The 19,139-nt window shown below is 43.1% G+C and overlaps 1 protein-coding gene across 5 annotated transcripts in view; it reads left to right on the top strand.

The window, feature by feature from the left end:
* TTC17 (tetratricopeptide repeat domain 17) overlaps nucleotides 1–18,737 on the top strand; it is a 123,990-nt gene extending 105,253 nt beyond the window's left edge. For 3 of the 5 annotated variants that reach the window (XM_069091453.1, XM_069091454.1, XM_069091455.1), the window contains 6 exons: nucleotides 10,893–11,013; nucleotides 12,543–12,702; nucleotides 13,412–13,495; nucleotides 14,111–14,230; nucleotides 16,485–16,628; nucleotides 17,473–18,737. In XM_069091453.1, coding sequence (XP_068947554.1) covers nucleotides 10,893–11,013; nucleotides 12,543–12,702; nucleotides 13,412–13,495; nucleotides 14,111–14,230; nucleotides 16,485–16,628; nucleotides 17,473–17,604 — 761 coding nt within the window. In that variant the 3' untranslated portion in view covers nucleotides 17,605–18,737. The remainder of the gene's footprint in view (nucleotides 1–10,892; nucleotides 11,014–12,542; nucleotides 12,703–13,411; nucleotides 13,496–14,110; nucleotides 14,231–16,484; nucleotides 16,629–17,472) is intronic. The other 2 variants (XM_069091456.1, XM_069091457.1) reach the window with 2 other exon arrangements.
* Nucleotides 18,738–19,139: the final 402 nt, after the last annotated feature.

A 19,139-nucleotide genomic window follows, 5' to 3' on the forward strand; every position in this document is an offset into this window, starting at 1 on the left:
GGGGTCTGCAATCTCTTCTGCATATTTCTTTTATCTGGGCTGGGGCTTGGCCTATCTCCTATTCCCCCTGAAGGTGGGGCAACCTTGGATACAAAGATTCAGATTCAGAAATACCTGCGGGGGTGGTTCCTGCTTCCCTGTTCATTCTAATACTAAGTACCTTTTCTTGGTACAGCTTATGCAGCTCTTCAGTTGGAATACCATCTATTCTTCTAAAGTCCACCCCAGCTCTTAATAGAGCAGTAAACAGTTCCCTTCTTGTGGGTCTATTTTGTCTCTGAATCCTCTGGCTGTTTACTCTTCTCTCTCGAGGCAATTTGTCTTTTTCCCATTCCCCTAAATCACTTAATTGTGAAATCTTATCCAGCACCTCTGAAAGAGGGTGCCCTATTTCTCCAATTAAAAGTCAGAATTAGGTACTTATATGCAGGAGGAGCCGTCTTCACTATGATATTTCTATGAGGAACTCCTAGGGGGGTATCATAATATGCATTTGCATCTCCAATCAGGATAGCAGTTTTCATTACCTCCTCCTTTAACTTTCTCATACAGTCTCTAAGTGAGTACCAGGGTCTGTCTCCCCTAGGCCACATAGATTCAGTTGGATATTGCTTTTTGCAACCTTCTGCAGCTAAAGCTAGAAGATTAGTTTTGTTATTTCCTCCTTGCATATGGTGATCCCTAAAAGCCTGGTGTACAAAAGGATTCTGACTGATACTTATGAATTTTAAACAGTCCTCATTGTCCAGTGTTATTCCTCCTGCGCCTTCATCAGTGATTCTTACTATCCAAGACACTAAAGACTCCCCCATTCTTTGGGTAAATCTACTCAATATATCAGTGATCTCCTGTTGAGTGAAATCCTCAATTATCTCCCTGGACTCTGTTTTGCCTCGGTGGTTCTCCTGCCTTCTTCTTCGTATGGGGAGAGCTTCTACATTAGGAGACTCCTCATCTAACCTTGTTCCATTCTCCTCACACACATTCTCCTGGAAGCTGTCAGGGCAACTCTGCCCAGCCTGTACAAAAGCTGCATGCACATTCCTTCTGCTAGTTTTTTGCTTCCTTTTAGCTACATGAACAGTAGCTTGCTCCTGGACCACATGGGTCCCTCCAGTTTGCTCTTCTGAGTACTGTGACACAGAAGAATCCTCAGGCAAACCAGCTGACTCCCTAGCCATCCTAGCTCTTTCCTTCAGCAGCTTATCCCTACTTTTACACATAAGGCGATAACTTGTTAGCAGCACCCAGCCTCTCCTGCACACTCCTGCCAGTTCTTTGCCTGGTTCTATGGGTATTGCTTTCAAACATCTTTCCAAATCTCCAGGTTCTCCCTCTTTTAGCCTTGGTTCCCAGTTTTCACAGGGCCCTGTGCTTTTAGCCCATTCTCTGGCTAGAGAGGAATAAGGCAAATCCTCCCATCCTGGAATAGCCATTTCTCCCTCTAAAGCCCCACTGCTTCCAAATAGAGGCCTGACATTTTGTGATCCCATCCTCGTCGCCAAATGTATCAGCAATGCCATATTCACAATGCCTATAGAGATTACAAATATGCTGATATAATTATCCATCACAAAATACATCAGGTTTGCCATTTGGGGAAATAAACTAGAAAATTTATTAAGATACCAAAAGACTGAGTCCCAAAACCAGAAAGTGAAAGCCATCAGAGTAGTTATGATATTGACACAGGTAGATAAAGTAGAAAGCACCCACATTCTCAAGCCTTTAAAACAGAACAGGCTACCTCAGGCAAAGGTCCTCCTCTCCCCACTCACAGCAACCACCCAGCGTCCTGGAAGAGCGCTCCCAGCAGCTCCGGCCCCTGGCAGTGCTCAGCCGGAGTCCTAACTCAAAAAAAAAAAAAAAAAGGCAACTGCCACCAACTGCCAACCACAGGACCGTTAGCTCGGCTTTTTTTTTTTTTCTTGCTCTGCTATGTCAGCACGTCCATGGGGCATGGGAGATCTTTAAATCCCATAACCCTTACAGTTACTTAACCCCAATTGCTTTAAAAAAAAAAAAAGGCATAGGATTTAGAAAAGAGATTACTGAACAAAAGCTTTGAGAACTCAGAGGACAGGAAGGGTGATCATTAATATCTACATTGACTTCACCAAAACGAGTGATTTCTAATCTGTATCCTTACTGTAGGACAAACAATAAAATGCATTTGCCTTCTTTCCATATAGAAGTAGGGAGGGGCTATAGGTAGAAAACTGTGGTTATGGACTGCTGTCTATGCTGCCAGAGAGTTTTCTTAACTAGCAAAAATATTGGGTTACGAGTATGGCATGCAAGAAGAAAAGCATCAGAGCTTACTTTTTAAATAAGTCACACTAAACTAACCCTATTTTCATTTTTTTCTTTTTGCTTAGAACTTTTTAAATGCTGTACATACCAATGCCATTAGCAGTATGCCTTGATTTCAGTAAGACATTTTACAGTTTCTTGATACCCCTGAAAATATGTGATATTGGTGGTCATGGAGGGTTCACAGTTGGCAGAGCAAGCTTACCCATCAATGTCCTCGAGGAAGGAGGAGTCTAGTGGTATGTCACAGGGTTCTGCGTTTGACAGCTCTATATCTTCTTTAATATTTTAATCAGGGACTTGGATGAAGAATGTAGAAAAGTCATTTTTCAAATGCACAGAATTCACAAAGCTGAGGATAATAGCTTTTTAGTTATGAACATAATAGACTTTATATTTATTTCTCTTCCCCTTACAACTTACAAAAGCAACATACAAAACCTGACAGTTTTCATCACTGATTGTCCAACATACTGTTAAACATCCCAGTGCACAGGATTTAAAATTTTTGACTTTAGATTTCAATAGCTTTATATGAATAGACTATCAATTAGAATTTTGTTTTCAAGCAAAAGTGGGATTATTAAAACAATCCACAAAGTGAAGAGAACAGCAGAGAGCATATAACTTACAGATAGCCAGCCACCCTAAAATCCAGTGAATATGTTTCAGCCAGGAGGAAGATCATTCTTAAGGGTTAGAGGAAAAAAATAATAGTTGTAATTCAAGTGCTGGTAAGTACTGAGGCATAACCATAAAGATGTCTGTTCTTTTTCAGTATGTAATAATGCCTCCAGAAGGAAGCTAGAAAGCATAATTAAAGAGAATTAATTCTTGTGTCAGAAACTAAAGACCGTAAGGGACACAGGTAGTGACTTCATCTTTGCCACCAATGGAAGACAAAGACTTTGGAAGAGAGATGAAAATCTGGGAAGTGATTAACTGGTTACAGATATGGAGTCTGAAAATGGGATGTGCATTTCCCAACTAAGGTTAAACTTGCCGAGGATAAGAAGGGAAGGTAGTAAGCATACACCTTATGAATTGAAGTCCCAAGGTTCAGAGGAACTGCCTCTTGGGCCCTGAAATAAGTGGCAGATCCAGCAGCTGAGTGACTGTCAGCGATCCCTGACTAGAGGAATAGCACAGTACTGAAGAAGGGCAAATTTCCCCATTTTTATTTTAAAAAGAAGGAAGAGAACAGAATGTAGAAACCAAGCTAGTGTGCCTGACATTGACTCCTGGCAAAATTCTAGATTGTTATTAAAGATGTTGCTGATTAGCATCTAGCAGAGGAAGCAGTGATCCCAGGAAACAGCATGGCCCTCCCAAGAAAAGATCATGCCAGAAGAACCTATTTTTCCTTTTGTGGTAGGATTTTAAACTGATAGATAAGGGAACTGTTACATCTATAGCATAGGTAGATTTTAGTAAGCATTTGACAAAAAGTTCATCATCCTTGTGGAAAATATAAGGAATACAGGATAGATGGTTATCTAGTTAGATGTTTCCAAAACTGGTGGGATGGTTAGACTCCACAGAGTAGTCATTAATGACTTGAGGTCAGCTTGGAAGGAGGTAGAGTGTGGCACAATTCTGTCATTGGCCCTGTGCTGCTTAATAAGTAACACTTTTAGCAGTGACTTGGATAAAGGTATAAATGACATGTTTATCAAATTTGCAGAAGATAGGAAGTGGTAGGAATAGCTAACACATTGAACAACAGAATCAGAATACAAAGGATTTTAGTAGGCAACAGCAATGAGATGAATCTAATAAGAAAATTTAGTAAGAATTCATGTCTTACACTTGGATTCAAAATATCAACTCTTAAAAAAACATTTTAAATTTCTGGAATAAAATAAATATTTCCATAACATAGTACAATAAAAGAGATGATTGCACATAATACTGCAAATCTTCTATACACAACTTGCTATTCCTTTCAACCCTGCAACAAAATTGTCACACAGATTTCTTCATTTTCTCTTTTTTCTTCCCTCCCAGAGATGGCTACCATTGGAAACAAATAGCTATGTATGTAAAATTATTCTATACATGCTTCTGTTTATCAGTTCTTTCTCCAGATGCAGAATTCATCTTTCTTCATATGTCCTTTGTAGTTAATTTGGGTATTTGTAATAGACAAAATAACTTACTCACTTAGAGTCATTCTTCAAACAATATTGCTGTTACTGTATGTAATGTTCTCTTGGTTCTGCTCATTTCACTTTTCATTATTTCATGCAAGTCTTTCCATGTTTTTCTAAAATCATTGAGCTCATCATTTCTTATAGCACAGTACTGTTCCATCACCATCATATACCACAACTTGTGCGGCCCTTTCTCCAATTGATGGGCATCAATTTAAGGAAAAATCCATTTATACCAATACTTTTAAGCATTTAGTAGAAATTAGTGCCGAATTGTATCAAAAGCTTTTTTTCTGCATCTATTGAGATAATAATATAATTTTTTTCATTTCTGCTTCCTCGACTCATTCAGGACGGTGATGACAAAATCTGAAAGATGGTAACTCCACTATCCCTGGTGACAAAAGGAGCTTGTTATAAAAATTTCTACAGATCTTTTCAGTTTTTTTGTCTTTTTATTGTCTTTCCATTTTCATCCTTAAATGCCTTGGGAGTGGCTTTATTTGGTTGTGTCTTTTCCCTGGCTTTCTTTAAGTATATTTTTCCTTCCACTGTTTTTCCATTTTGCAAGCCAATACAGCTCACAATCTTCTGTCATCCTGCTCTGTAAAGGAGGTTATATTCTAAGCCATTTCTAAGCCATTTTTGCATTTGGCTGCTATCTCTCTGCTTGGGAAGGAAATCAAGTGTTTGCTGGCCAAGGTGTTTTCTAAGCTCTAGGTTTCCTCATTATAGCAATTGATTTACATCAATTAAACTTCTATTAAAAATTGTTGTAATCCTTGTTGGCTGCCACTTCTCCATCTCTTTCTCATATTTTGATATCGCCTATTGAAACATCTTTGATGTTTCTCTAAGTCAGGTTGTAGTTGTTGAAATTACATGTCATGTCTTTTCCTTGGAGTTGCATAGGAGCTAAAAGAAGTAATGCTGTCTTGGGCATAATGTCCAGAATGAGGCAGGGGTGGATTGTGCTGCATTTTTCCCTAGTCAGAGCATATCTGGAGTATTGTGTTGAGTTCTGGGTGGTACCAAATTTTAAGGAAACACATCTATAAGCTGGAAATGGAGCAGGGGACAAAGAGTAGAATGCTGAAAGGCCCCAATATCATGACATGTGAGGATTAGCTAAAGGAAGTGAGTGTACATAGTTTGGAAGAGATGAGTATTCAGTGGGACATGCTAAATGTGAGTTCAGCTTGGCCTCAAAGAGCAGAACAAGAAATAATAGTGGAATGGCTAGAAGTTTGAGAGAAACAGATATAGACTTGATATAAGGAAAAACTTCCTAAAAGTGAAAGCTATGGGATCATGGAAGATATCACTTCCAAAGGGAATGGATCTTTCCAATCTCATCCCACCGGCCCCAGAAGGTCTTCAAGCTAGAGCAAGATGACTACCTGTCTTGTATGTGGTAGGGAGGATTCTTGCTCAAGTATGACTTGGAAGTTCCTTCTAAAACTGATTCCATAAAAATCTGTGAAATCAGATTTGAAGCCTCAGCACTGAGAACCATCCTCTCACAGGTTCATCAGTGGCCATTTTCAGGAGATATTCTGAGGTTATTCCTGTTCCCCTTGTTGCTTGAACAAGGGCTTTGCCTTAACCCTCCCCTCTACCCTATCCCCAGGCCAACTTTCTGTCCACTGTGTCATACTGCCTCTTTTATTTGAAAAATAGTTTAAATAACTCTGTGTGTGTACAAGACATAATCTTTAGTCTGTAGAAGATATGTGTTTATATCTTTTTTTTTTTTTAAGCAATTGGGGTTAAGTAACTTGCTCAAGGTTACACGGCCAGTTATTTCTGGCTGTGGCGCTAAGTATCTGAGCCCGGATTCGATCCCCAGGTCATCCCGACACTGGAGCCAGTGCTCTTACTCACTGAGCCACCTGGCCGCCCCTGTATCTTTATGTTTTTGTATGTTAATTTGCAGACCCTCTTATAAAAACTCCCCAGCACTGACCCCCCCCTCCCCCTGCCCACAGGATGGTAACCATTGTCCCATGTAGGCTCTGATTTCACAGACAATTGATTTTGAAATGACTTCTCTGTTAATAATTTGTGGTTTCCTGTTTGTTGATGTTCAGTTTTCATTTTGTGATGCTATCCATTGCCTGTCAGGTTCAGGATCTTCAAATTCTCTTATTAAAGGATATGTTCTGTATAACCTATATCAAATTGCTTATGTGTCAGGGCGGAGGGAGGTAAGAAAAAGAGGGAGTAAATTTGGAACTCAAAAAATTTTTTTTAATTTTTTAATTAATTTGTTTGTTTCCTTTTAGTTTACAGGATTCGATTCCACAGTTCCTTGAGTTTCACATTTTGTCCCCTTTCCTCTCCCTCCCCCCCCCCCATGGCGGCATATAGTCAAGTACGGGATCTGTAAATACTTTCACATTATACATTAGTCAGGTTATAAAGACGGATTGTATCAGATAGAATGAAAAATGGTAAAGAGGACATAAAACCAAACAAGAGAAGGAAAAAGATCAGGTATTTTGCTTCTACCTGGATATAAACTCAGTTCTTTCTAGTTCTTTTTCTGGATGCACATATTTCTCTCCATCATGAGTCTTTCAGGATTGACTTATATCACAGCATTGCTGGGAAGGGTCCAGTCTATCAAAGTTGGTCATCACACATGCATTGTGTCTGTAATTATGTACAAATTTCTCCTGGTTCTATTCTTCTCACTCAGCATCAGTTTGTATAAGCCTCTCCAGGTAGATAAAAAGTCCATCTGCTCCTCGTTTCTTATAGCACAATAGTATTCCATAACATGTGTATACCACAACTTGTTCAGCCATTCCCCAATTGATGGGCACCCCCTTAATTTCCAATTCTTTGCCACCACAAAAAGAGCTGCTATAAACATTTTTGTACATATGGGTCTTACTCCCACTTCTATGATCTCTCTGGGATGTAACCCTAGGAGTGGTATTGCTGGGTCAAAGGGTATGAAATTATTTATAGCCCTTTGGGCATAATTCCAGATTGCTCTCCAGAAAGGCTGGATCAGTTCACAACTCCACCAGCAATGCATTAGTGTTCCAATTTGCCCACATCCTCCCCAGCATTTGTCATTTTCCTGCTTTGTCATCTTAGCCAATCTGACTGGTGAGATGTGGTTCAAAAATTTTTTTAATGTTAAAATTGTCTTCACGTGTAATTGGGGAAAAAGTAAAATATATAATTTTTAAAAAATTTAAAGAGAATTAAGCTATCAAGAAAAAGAAGAATACTACACATAAACATTTTTTAAAGAAGGATATATTTATAACATGAAGGCATGAAACTTTTGAATCCTTTCTCCTTAATTTCTAAATCTTGAACTAGATTTTTCGATTTATTTATTGCTGTCTTCCCCACACTCATCTTAAGCATAGAAGTCACCAAATATCTGTAACTGTTGGTCATTAGAAAAATTTTCTTCAAGTCTTCATAAAAATTTCTCAAATTCTTCATCCTTTGCAGCAAATATTGATACATAAGCTGACATTTTCTTTGTGATGGTCCATTTGCTTATCACCTAATCAACGAGCATTTATTAAGTGCTTATTATTTCAGAAACACTGTGCTGTCTGGAAATTCAAAAAAGATAAAAACAGGTCTGCCCTTAAGGAGTTCGCATTCATATGCCCACAATGAGCCCTCCGAGGAGAAAAGATCAAGTGCCCCATAAAATGATATTGCTTGTAACCTTTGAGCACAGGATGAAACCATTTTCTCCAGTTCTTTCATCCAGAAGAACCTTGATCTGTCCTTTCAATTAAGCTCTACCTTTGTTATGTCTTCTAGTCTTATTTACAGTGAGAATGTCAACATGGATGTTATTTACTTCCTGCAAAAGTATACTCATTCATTGATTGATAAATGGAAAAAAAAAACCCACCCTAATAAATTGGGCAGATACAAGACACAGGAGAACTGAATTAACAGCAGTTCATATGGTAAAGACCTGAGAGTTTTAGATGACCACAAGCTCCAGATAAGCCAATGATAAAGCTTATTAAAATTAATGAAGCTTCATTCGTTAAACTATGTGTCTAAATCTGGGGTCCCATGAAGTTGGATGAGGAAAAGATTACATCTTCACTTTCACTAACCTCTATAACTGAAGGTTAGCATTTTATTCAAGTTATTTTAAACATTATTCTGAGGAGTCCATACGTTTCACCAAATTGCCCAAAAGGTCCATGATAGAAAGAGTGAAGAAATCCAGTTTAGACCAAGGGAGATTATGGGTCTCTTGTACTCTCAGCTAGACAGACCACACCTAGAATATTGCATTCCAATTGGGACACCACATTTTCAGAGACACATTGATAAATAAGATCCATGTTGGCTAAATCCACTGGCCTTTCCTCAGTCTTCCTCCTTCTTGATCACTTGGTGGACCCCTCTTCCATTCTAGGTAGTCTCTCCTTTCTGGGTTGCTGTGATATTACTCTCTCTTAGTTCTCCCTCTCCTTATCTGAACACTCCTTTGCTGGGTCACCATCCATGTGCTAATCCTAACATGCATGGCTGTACCTCATGGGTCTGGCCAGGATCCTCTCTTCAGTTCCCATGGGTGAGATTCTCATCTTTGTGCAATTGGCTCCCCAATCCCCATATCCAGATCTCATCTCTTAAGTGAATACTAGTCACACATAATAGGATTATAGTCACAGAAATGGAAGGGACCAGAGTCCATCAAATCCAAACCTCTCATTTTACAGATAAGGAAACTGACACCTAGAGTACTTTAAGGCTTACCCAAGGTCACGCAGGAAGTAAGCATCACAGGTAGGAATTGGACCCACCTTCTTCTTCTCTAGGATCCAGCGCCATTTTGAATCCCACCAGTTATTTACCTCCAACTGAATGTCACACATTCAGCAAGTCCAAACATGACTCAGTATCTTTCCCCGTGACACTACCCCTTTGAATTCCCTTCCCTTTGTCCAGGATACCCCCATCCTTCCATACACACAGGTTTACAGCTTCAGAATGATCCCCAGTTCTTCTCCTTTCCCTACCCTCTCTCTGTACTTCCAGTGAAGCATGTCATAGTGGACAGGGCAGTCACATACATGAAGCCTGGAAAGGTGAGCTGAAGGAAGACTGTATTTTATCCTCCTCTGAGCACATGGTAGGGAGGAGAGGGGTGTGAGAAGCTGGTCACACTTGGGCTTTAGGAAAAGTATTGAAGTCTAAATCTACATGTGACCTTCCCATGCTCCTGCTTAGTCCCCCCTCCCCAATCCTTGTCCACTGTAACAACATGGGGATATTCATAAGTATTTACAGTAAGCAGGGTTCACTTCATAAAGCCAAAGACCTGCTTCCCACCCATCTCATTGGAATTCCTTCACATCCTTGTGTTTTTCTTTGGCATTCCTTTCAGGAAAGGCCTGATTCTTTTATTTGTTCAGTCCCATGGAAGATACCTTGGCTTTCCAAAATGGTACCAGTGAGAGGTATTAATACTCTTCATTTGAAAGCCTCATTACTTCCCATTCCGCTGTATTTCTTTAGAGAAATACCTCTCTAGCCAAAGCTAAAGTTGCTTTAAATATGATTCATTCCCCACCCCACACACACATACCCATAACCCTCAGCTAGAGGGAAGGTTGGATTCTGAGCCAGAGGTCCTGGGTCCAAATCCTTGTTCTGCCTCTTATACCTATATGATCCTGGACAGATCACCCAAACTCTCCGGGCCTCAGTTTCCATATCTGTAAAACAAAAGAGGTGGACAAGCTGACCCTTCCAGTGCTATAGGCTACATATAGGTTATTCTTTCCTTGTCTCATAGCACTGCAGACTCTACCGCACTTATTCTGATTTGTGTTGTGTTTTTCTCTGGACACGTCACCACTGGTTTGTAAACTCGTGGAAAGTACCTTAAGTACCTTATTTATCTTTGTTGTCTCCCCCAGCACTTTGTGCGTCGTACATAGGAAATTACATGTATAATAAATGTATACATGTGTGTATGTATGTGTGTATATGTATACACACATATGGATTATTGAACAGGTGATAGGTTTGGTGAGGGTGCATGACTTCAGAGGATTTCTCCTTTCCCTCGTGCTGATAACCTAAGGGTTTAAGATTTAAGAATTTTATTTATTTAAGAAATATTAACTATATTAAATAAATAATTAATAATACCAAATTATATTTATTTAAGAATTGATTTAAGACCCAAGAGCAGGGATTTCTTGCCCAGCCTTGCTTGAGTCAGACACTGGATCATCGGACAACCTTCACTCCTGGCTCTTCACCCAAGATTTGGTTAGAGGTCCAGATGGTGGGGTTCAGAAGAGCCTTGTCCAAGCCTTCCAAGTGGGTCTGAAACCATCCCCAAGGCTCAGCCCACTCTCTGGTCTTGCTCCTTGACAGAGGTATTGACTTGTTTCATCTGTCTCCTCCCAGGAAAAAAGCATGATTACGAAAGCCTGGGGTGGCCAAGCCCTGATGAGTGTGTAAAGCTCCGTCGGGTGGAACTCACCACTGTAGCCAGCACCTGGCTCGCTGTCTCGGCCAAAAACATCGAGTGAGTATCACACTGTGACCACTGTTAAATTTGGCTGTTCCACTCAGTTGGCCTCAGGGATGGCTGTCCTCACTGGGGGTCACCAAAAGATCCACCGCTTCTGTGATTACTGACCCAGGGGCACCTGTGCATAGATAAACCCAGTGAAGACGCTGCCCCAGAAATCTGCGTTGGTCTCCAGGGGGTGAAGCTAAGTCCTTTCTCTCATAATCTGTCATAGACTGACCTGAAGTAATAGAAAAACTTCCTTGAATCTCACTGAAGGTCAGATCCTGCCTTGTAGGAAACACAGAGCTAGGCGTTTTTTGCTGACTTAGAGCAGTTGATAGAACAGCAAATACTGTTCCAAAAACTGATGCTCCCTGATCTCCAAAATGTATCTGATTATATTAATGCTTAGTGTGCTGTTTCTAAAGCTAGAAATGTGTCTCTTCATTCATCTAACTGTGCAACCACTGTACTAGGCATGGGGGATGCCAGTCAACAGGCTTGCCTACTATGTGCCAAACACTGGGCCTGCAAAGAAAACAAAAACTCACTGCCTTCCCTCAAGGGGCTTGCATTTGAATGGTAGACACACATGCATAAATAGATATGAACAAGTATGGAGACAAGAGAGTCTTGGGAGAAGGCACCAGCAGTTGGGGAGAATAGGGAAAGTCCCTACAGAAGGTGGCTTTTGAGCTAAATCTTGAAGGAAACACTGAGATCTAGAAGGGGAAGGTGAGGAGGGAATACATTTGGGTTTTCTCGGCAGAGGTACTGGAAGGGTTTGCCGTTTCGTTCTCCAGCTCATTTATAGATGAGGAAACTGAGGCCAACAAGGTTAAATGGCTCACCCAGGGTCACACAGCTAGTAAGTATCTGAGGCAGGATTTGAACTCTGGAAGATGAGTCTTCCTGACTCCAGGCTCTGCACTCTATGTACTGTGGTGTCACCTGGCTGGCCCTTATGGTTATGTGACCTGAGGGCAAAAGAATTCCTTCCTTACCTATTGGTGCCTGGCTCCCCAGAGGCAGGTTCTGTGTTGTGACTGAAGGGGAAGGCATCCCCTTGTGATGATCTTCCATTCACCAGCTCCTCTGCAAAGAGGGAAGCGCTAGAAAGAAGCAGAACTCATTGAAGACTCCAGCACCCCACATAGCACAAAAATAAAATTGGGAACCAAAGCTGAGAGCTCCCCAGCTGCTTGAATTTTCCTCCTAACTATTCTTGGCGAATCCCTCGCTTCCCTCCAGACGGCTCAGACGCCCCCTCCACATGGAGCCTTTCCCAGTTCCCAGGCTGCTGGTGTGTCTCCCGAGGACCTCCCAGCTACTCTGTGTGTCTTGCACCTTCCTGCATTCTTGTCATCCCCCAAGCCACCTCCAATACAATGTTGGCTCCTTGCAGACTTTGTATCCCCAGTTTAGCACAGTAGCTGGTACACAGTAGGTGTTTAATCGATGCTTGCCAACTGATTGACTGATGTGTGCCACCTTGCTCCTAAAGCTCTCCACGTGACCTGCTTTGGTTTTCCACATTTCAGCATCACAGAGCACATAGATTTTGCTACACAGCTGCAGGAGCCCGCCATGGAGCCCCTCTGCAATAGCAACCTTCCCGCCAGCATGCACACCTTGGACCACCTGCAGGGGGTGGCCAACCGAGCCAGCCTGCACTACACGGGCGAGAGCCAGCTGAAAGAGGTGAGCTTGGCGCTGGGGGCATGACGGCTTGGAAGGAGAGTGCAGAAAGCCCTCAGCCTTCAGCCTTCTCCGTCTAAGACTCCTCATCGTGACTGCAGGTGGGCAAGGGCTAGCCTGTACAAATATTTCCTCTTGTCTCCCACCTGCCCTGTTTCAGCCCCCGCCTGTCTCTGTGAACCTAGACTCCTTTGTATAGCTGGGCAAGAGGGCAGGGAGACAAAGGTGCATAAGACCTAACCTAGCCATCAGCCAGGGAGGTTTTGGAAAAATGGCGATGGTGGTGAGTCCATCTTTGGGCATTTTGGGTTGGATGGAGCAATGGTCACCTGACCTCGATTAACCTTACCCAAGATGCCTGAACAATAAGACTACAGGAGAATTGGTCTGAATGTACAAATGATAGAAGTATTTGCAGTCTGCCAAGCCCTGAGCTAAGTCCTTGGGGTATAAATAGAGAAGCAACACAGTCCTCGCTCCCAAGGTGCACCCATTCTAACAGGGCTCCCACAGCTGGGGCCGTTTTCCATTGGTCACACAGCTACTAAGTAGCAGAGCCAGAATTAGAATCCAGATCCCTTGGATCCCAACCTTTGGGCTCTCCTGCAGTGCCTCCTCACCATCAGTTTCTCCCTGCCAGGGTCACAGGGCTTTTGCTTCCTTTTCCCATTTTCATTCCTCTTAATCTACCATCTCTCTCTCCCTATTCTAGGTGCTACAGAATCTTGGCAAAGACAAGTACCCCCAGCAGTCATTTGAACAAATTGGCACTCGAATTGCCAAAGTGTTGGAGAAGGTAGGTCACTCAGGCAGGAAGCTGAGACTGTGCCCCATGGCCACTGACTCCCCCCACTGAAATCGTCCACTAAAGGGTCTCAGGGCTGAAAGGGTGACATCAGTTACCTCAATTCAGAATTTAAAAACAGCTTCTCTCTTGTATCTCTAAGACTGCTCCTTCAGCATTTATTTTTCTTTTTCCCAGAATGGACACTTACTGTGGGAGGGGGAGAGAAAAAGATTTTGGGGCTGTGGTTCTTAACCCAGAGTTTGTGAACTTGTTGAGGTTTTTAAATAGAGAGAGAGAGATAACTATTTCAATTTAATTAGTTGAGTTTATAATTCTATGTATTTCATACTGTGCATTTAAAAACATTATTCTGAGGAGAGGGCCATAGGCTTCACCAGAAGGGTCCATGACACACACAAAAGATGAACCCTTGACCTAGGGATAGTTTGTATTTGGAGGAGGTTAGGAGACCATCCTTACCCATGGTTCCTTCATGGATATCTTGTGTCCTCATAGTAAGAACCCATACACACTGCTCCCTACAAAATGGAAAGCTTGGGTATACTCTGTCAATGAAGTGTGTTTCCCGGGAGATGTCAGCTTCCACCAACCATTCCCTTTCAGAACCAGACCTCCTGGGTCCTCTCTAGCATGGCAGCCCTCTACTGGAGAGTGAAAGGACAAGGAAAGAAGGCCATCGATTGTCTGAGGCAGGCCCTTCATTACGCCCCACATCATATGAAAGTGAGTACAGCACCTTCTGAAAATGGCTGGGCCAATTTGGGCAGCTTTCTGTCTCCTGGTTCTTAAAGTCAATGTGTGTGTGTGTGTGTGTGTGTGTGTGTGTATGTCTGTGTGTATTTGTGTGTGTCTGTGTGTGTGTGCTTGCTGGTTCTTCACTTTGTTTGGAATTTCTTTTGGTGGGGCTGGGAGTGGGGTTCAGGGAAGGTATTTCTACTTTCCAGGCATGTGATTCCATCTATAGTAGGAACTCTTTATGTATAAAATTCCCTCCACCAGTGCAGTGGAAAAGAGTAACGCTGGAGTCAGAAGATCCAGATTCAAATCTCACCTTTATTCCTTCTTCCTTTCTTCCTGACATGACTTTGGGCAGGCCATTTACCTTCCCTATACCTCAGCTTTCTCATCTGAATAATGAGGGGATTGAGCTGTATGGTCCCTGACCCCTATGCACTTAGCATTTAGACCTTTACCTCCTCTCCTGCCTTCCCTGCATCTCAGAAAGCTGAAAAAATACCCTCTGTGAGAAGTGAGCTATCACCCTTTTAATATGTCCTCTCCATGCACAGGCAACCAGACAGCTGGTGCATATTCAGCAGTGAGTGGCCCTTCACATTCCCCCCCCCCCCCCCACTCCAGGAAGCCACTCTGGCCCTCCTCCTTTCCCTAGCTCACGAGGACTCATCATTATCCAGTGCACATACCCCAGGTCTGGTCCCCAAGTGTACCCACTTCCTTTGGTGAGGAGCAAGATTCTCTTTGTTCTTGGAGCCCTTCATTGGCCTTGAATGGCATCACTGTAGACAGGCAGACAAGCATGATGAAGGGGACAAGCCAATTCACCATCTGTCATGAGTAACCTTCTTCTGCCTTTTTCTGTATGCATCCTCAGGGTAGTGCACTGGGCTTAGAGAAAGAACGTGGGTTCAAGTTCAACCACCAGAACCTACTGTGTGACCCTGGGCAAATTCCTTAACCTCTCCAGACCTCATTTTCCTCATCTGTAATATGTGGGAGGTGATACTTGATGGCCTTCTAAGGTCCCTTCCAACTCTTTTATCTATCATCTGTGACCTTAGCATAGTGTCATGTACACAACAGCTGATCAGTTAATACTTATTTAATGAACTAATGCATATTAGTAATGTTACTTAGTATGGTAACCAGGATGAAACTCTTCTGGTTGAATTAAGATAGGGCCAGACCGGATCTGATTTCACAGCTTCATCATGCCTTCATGTACACTAACCAACACCAGTACCCATGAACACAGTGATGTCATCTCAAGGGGAGGAAGACCAAGGATCATACACCACTCCCTTAACAATCAACAAAAATGTTAATACACTAGGCACTGGGATATGAAGACCAAAGTGTCGGGCACCTGTTGACTTCTAGGAACATACAGTCTAATGAGGGAGACAGCCATCACCAAGGGTTACAGTGGAATAAAGATACCAAGGAGTTACATTCAGACAACAATCTGTTGAGCAGTGCATGCTGCTGCAGAAACAAATCAGGGTCCAAGGCTCTTAGCAGCCAAAGAACTTGGCCATTAGTTTCTACACAGTTAACATAGAATTTGGCAGGGAGGGAAAATCAAGATAGAGGGATTAGGACACCTGGTTTCTTATTGGTGGAGAAGATCAGGAGACACTGAAGTGAAAGGGAAAGAGGTGGTTGTTGTGACATTTCTGAAGTCGAGTAACCGTAGGGAGGTACAGTAATCTTGTGACTGCTCCAAAAACCAGATGACTTACAAGCAGCTGGAGCAGCTTCCCAAAATGGTAGATAAAGGCCAAAGGGAGCCATTAATGATACTTTTAGTGTGACACATGAGATAATCTCCACCAAACCTACTTCATATCACCAAATGATGGCCATTTCTACCTCCACCACACCTCTTTTCTGCCAGCACCTCAGTGTTTCCCAATGGCGATGCCGTCTCAGTAGACCACTTCCTGTGTTCTAATCTGAACTCTTCCCCATGGCGTGGTGGGAATACTTCCCGTTGCTTTTCCTAGTATCTCGTGCCTTCCCTCTCTTCCTCTTAGCCCCACCAGTCTCTTCAACTGGTCCCCCCAACCATGAGGCCACAGTGAAATGGATGAGGGACTGCGGGTGATGGGCCCATCCACCATGATGAATAGCTCTCATATAAGCCCTAGAGATAGGTGCAGATTGTGGCACCTAGAGGCGCCTCTGATGGGGGCATTGTTAAGGACACCCTCCCATTCCTCTTCCTCCCTCTACCCAGGATGTGCCCCTGATCAGCTTGGCCAACATCTTGCACAATGCCCGACTCTGGCAGGACGCCATTGTGGTAGCCACCATGGCCGTAGAGATCGCACCGCATTTTGTCGTGAACCATTTTACTCTCGCCAACGTCTACGTGGCTATGGTGAGTAGCAGTCGGGCCACAGGGGGGGCTTGCCCAACCCATCTCCAGCAGCCCATCTCTTTGGATGCAAAGATTGCTTTTTTTCCTTTTGTCCCTCTTGGTTACGATGCCTGATCTGGGTTTCATTTTTTTCCTGTGTAAAGGGAAGGGGTGCAGATAGGTCACCTGAGGAGTCCCTTCTAGCTCCAAATACATGATTCCCAGGCTGAGTGACAGGGCAAGGTGACCTGTCAGTGCTTGCTCTTGCTCTAAGCTGCCAGGATTGAGGCCGGGAGCAAAAGTCCTGTTCCTGGATTGTAGAAGGCGGGTGGGCAGAGGAACCCTTTAGATTTCAAACATAACTTAGAAGGAAAACCAGAATTTTCCAAATTCACAAGCATAATTGACATTTCCAATGAAACAGCTTATCTAAGAACCCACAGGTGGGCTTCCAGTTTGCTTTGCAGTTGAAAAGGCAAGGCGTAGTGGGCACTGAGGCTTGACAGCGAGGATTCCAGGTCACACAAGGCCAATGCTTAGGACTATGACTTGCTGTTCTTTGAAGGTTCCAAAATTAAAAAGTACTGTCTCCAACTTCACCTCCTTCAGTGATGGGTCTGCCTCACTTTTCCCTCTGGTGTGGGGGCAGGGTCCATCATTTTTGATGTGACGTGGTACCCTGGCAATAGAAGCCGCCTCTTTCCTCCCAAACTTCAGAGGTTAGGTACATTTCCATTACCCTGAGAGGACACTGGAGGGGGATTGCTGCCACGAGCCACTTGGACCTTTGAGATGTGGCAGGAGGTGGGAGAGTCAGGGCTGGGGTATTTTTATTTCTCACTTTTGGTTATCTGTCACCATGCAGGAGGAGTTTGAAAAGGCCATGATGTGGTATGAGTCGACACTAAAACTGCAGCCTGAATTTGCACCCGCCAAGAATCGAATCCGGACCATCCAATGTCATTTACTTATGAAAAAAGAGCGACGTTCTCCTTAATCCTCCTCTTCTCCCTCCCCCTCTCTCCCTCTCTTTCTCTCTCTGTTTCTCTCTCTCTTCCTCATGCTCTTCTTTTTTTAAAGAAAGAAACCAATCATTGTCCAGTGTCTCCTCTTGATGAGGCGTGTGGTGATAAGCTGGGGGATTAAGATAGGGGGTTTGGTTTGGTTCTTTGGTTCCTTTCCCCACTCCCACCCCCTCACCTCCCTGCCTTCCTCTCAGAAAGAAGCATCTTTGGAAACAGTTGTTCCAAACAGAAAATGTAGCTGAAGAAAACTCTGTAAATAACTGAGCTGAGAAACTTCCGGAGATGTCACACCCCTAAACACCTTTCGGGTTTTCTCAGTGGTCCGACCAGCTCCCCCCTTATGGAGGGCGGTGGGACAGTCCTGACAATTATCTGCTTCCTAATGTAGCATCTGTTGATGGAAATGCAAAAACCCATCCCTACACCAGATAACAAGAAGCCATGTCCAGCTGTCCATCCATTGGAAATTCATGCTTTTACCCAGTCTTGTCCAGTTCATGCTGCTGTGTTACAAGCCCAGAGGTAGTTTGCAGGGGGGGGCTGGGGCGGGCGGGGGGAAAGTGATTTAAAAAACAAAATCTTTGAAAAGAAAAAAAAACCTTAGGAACATCCAACCTTTTGTAATGTTATTTATGTTGGGGGGTGGGTGGGAGGGAGGGACTGAGACAAGGAAAATCAGCCATGTACAACATCTGAACCATTTGTATTTTGATCACAGAACACAGGGAAGCCAGTAAGTTGAAATCTTACATAGGAGGTGTTTATACATATGAGTGTGAATATACATATATGTGTGCACATATGTACATAGAGATGTACACCTACAGCTATGTATATGTGTGTGTGTATGTATATTTGCACACGTGAGTCTCTGTTTTACTGATTTTTTGTTCACTGTATTACCCATCTCGGAAAAGGATACAAGTGTAAACTCCCTCTCTCTGAGGCCTTCGGACTTAATGCTACTCCAGGTGAGCTGCCTAGAACTGTTCAAATCTAAATCAAGCTTCTCCCTTTGGTCTGGAGAGGACCAAAGCCTCCAGACCATGTGAAATGTACAAGGGCACATGCTGAGAACAAAAATAAAAGCTGTTTATGAGCAAAACTCGGGTCCCACCGTTGTGGCCGCCTTTTGTTTTGTTTCTTTCCCTTAACCCCAATTAACTGGTACCTACAGGCCCCTGCTTTAACTCTGAGCTGGATCCACAAGACTCGAAACACCCTTCTCCTTGCCAAAACCAGAGAGTGAGGGCCAGACCAGATAGTGGTCCACAGACCCATCTCATGACATAGCGAGTCCCCCCATCAGCAGATATGGAGGGGTTTTATACATAGTTAACATTCACGCTAAAGGATTGTCTAAGTCTCAGAAGAAAGCTGTTCCTGTCTCAGTTCTCTTCCTTGGACAATTGTGTGGTCACTGATCAGCAGGCCTTTGGTGACACCCCAGGAAAGGTTAGCACGGGTTGGGTTCTCCCTTGAGGTTGAAGATTCCAATAAACCCTGA

The sequence above is a fragment of the Petaurus breviceps genome, unplaced genomic scaffold (assembly GCF_028583685.1).
Source record: "Petaurus breviceps papuanus isolate PSGF00001 unplaced genomic scaffold, PetGlider_PUasm1.0 188, whole genome shotgun sequence".
In the NCBI taxonomy this organism is placed as follows: domain Eukaryota; kingdom Metazoa; phylum Chordata; class Mammalia; order Diprotodontia; family Petauridae; genus Petaurus; species Petaurus breviceps.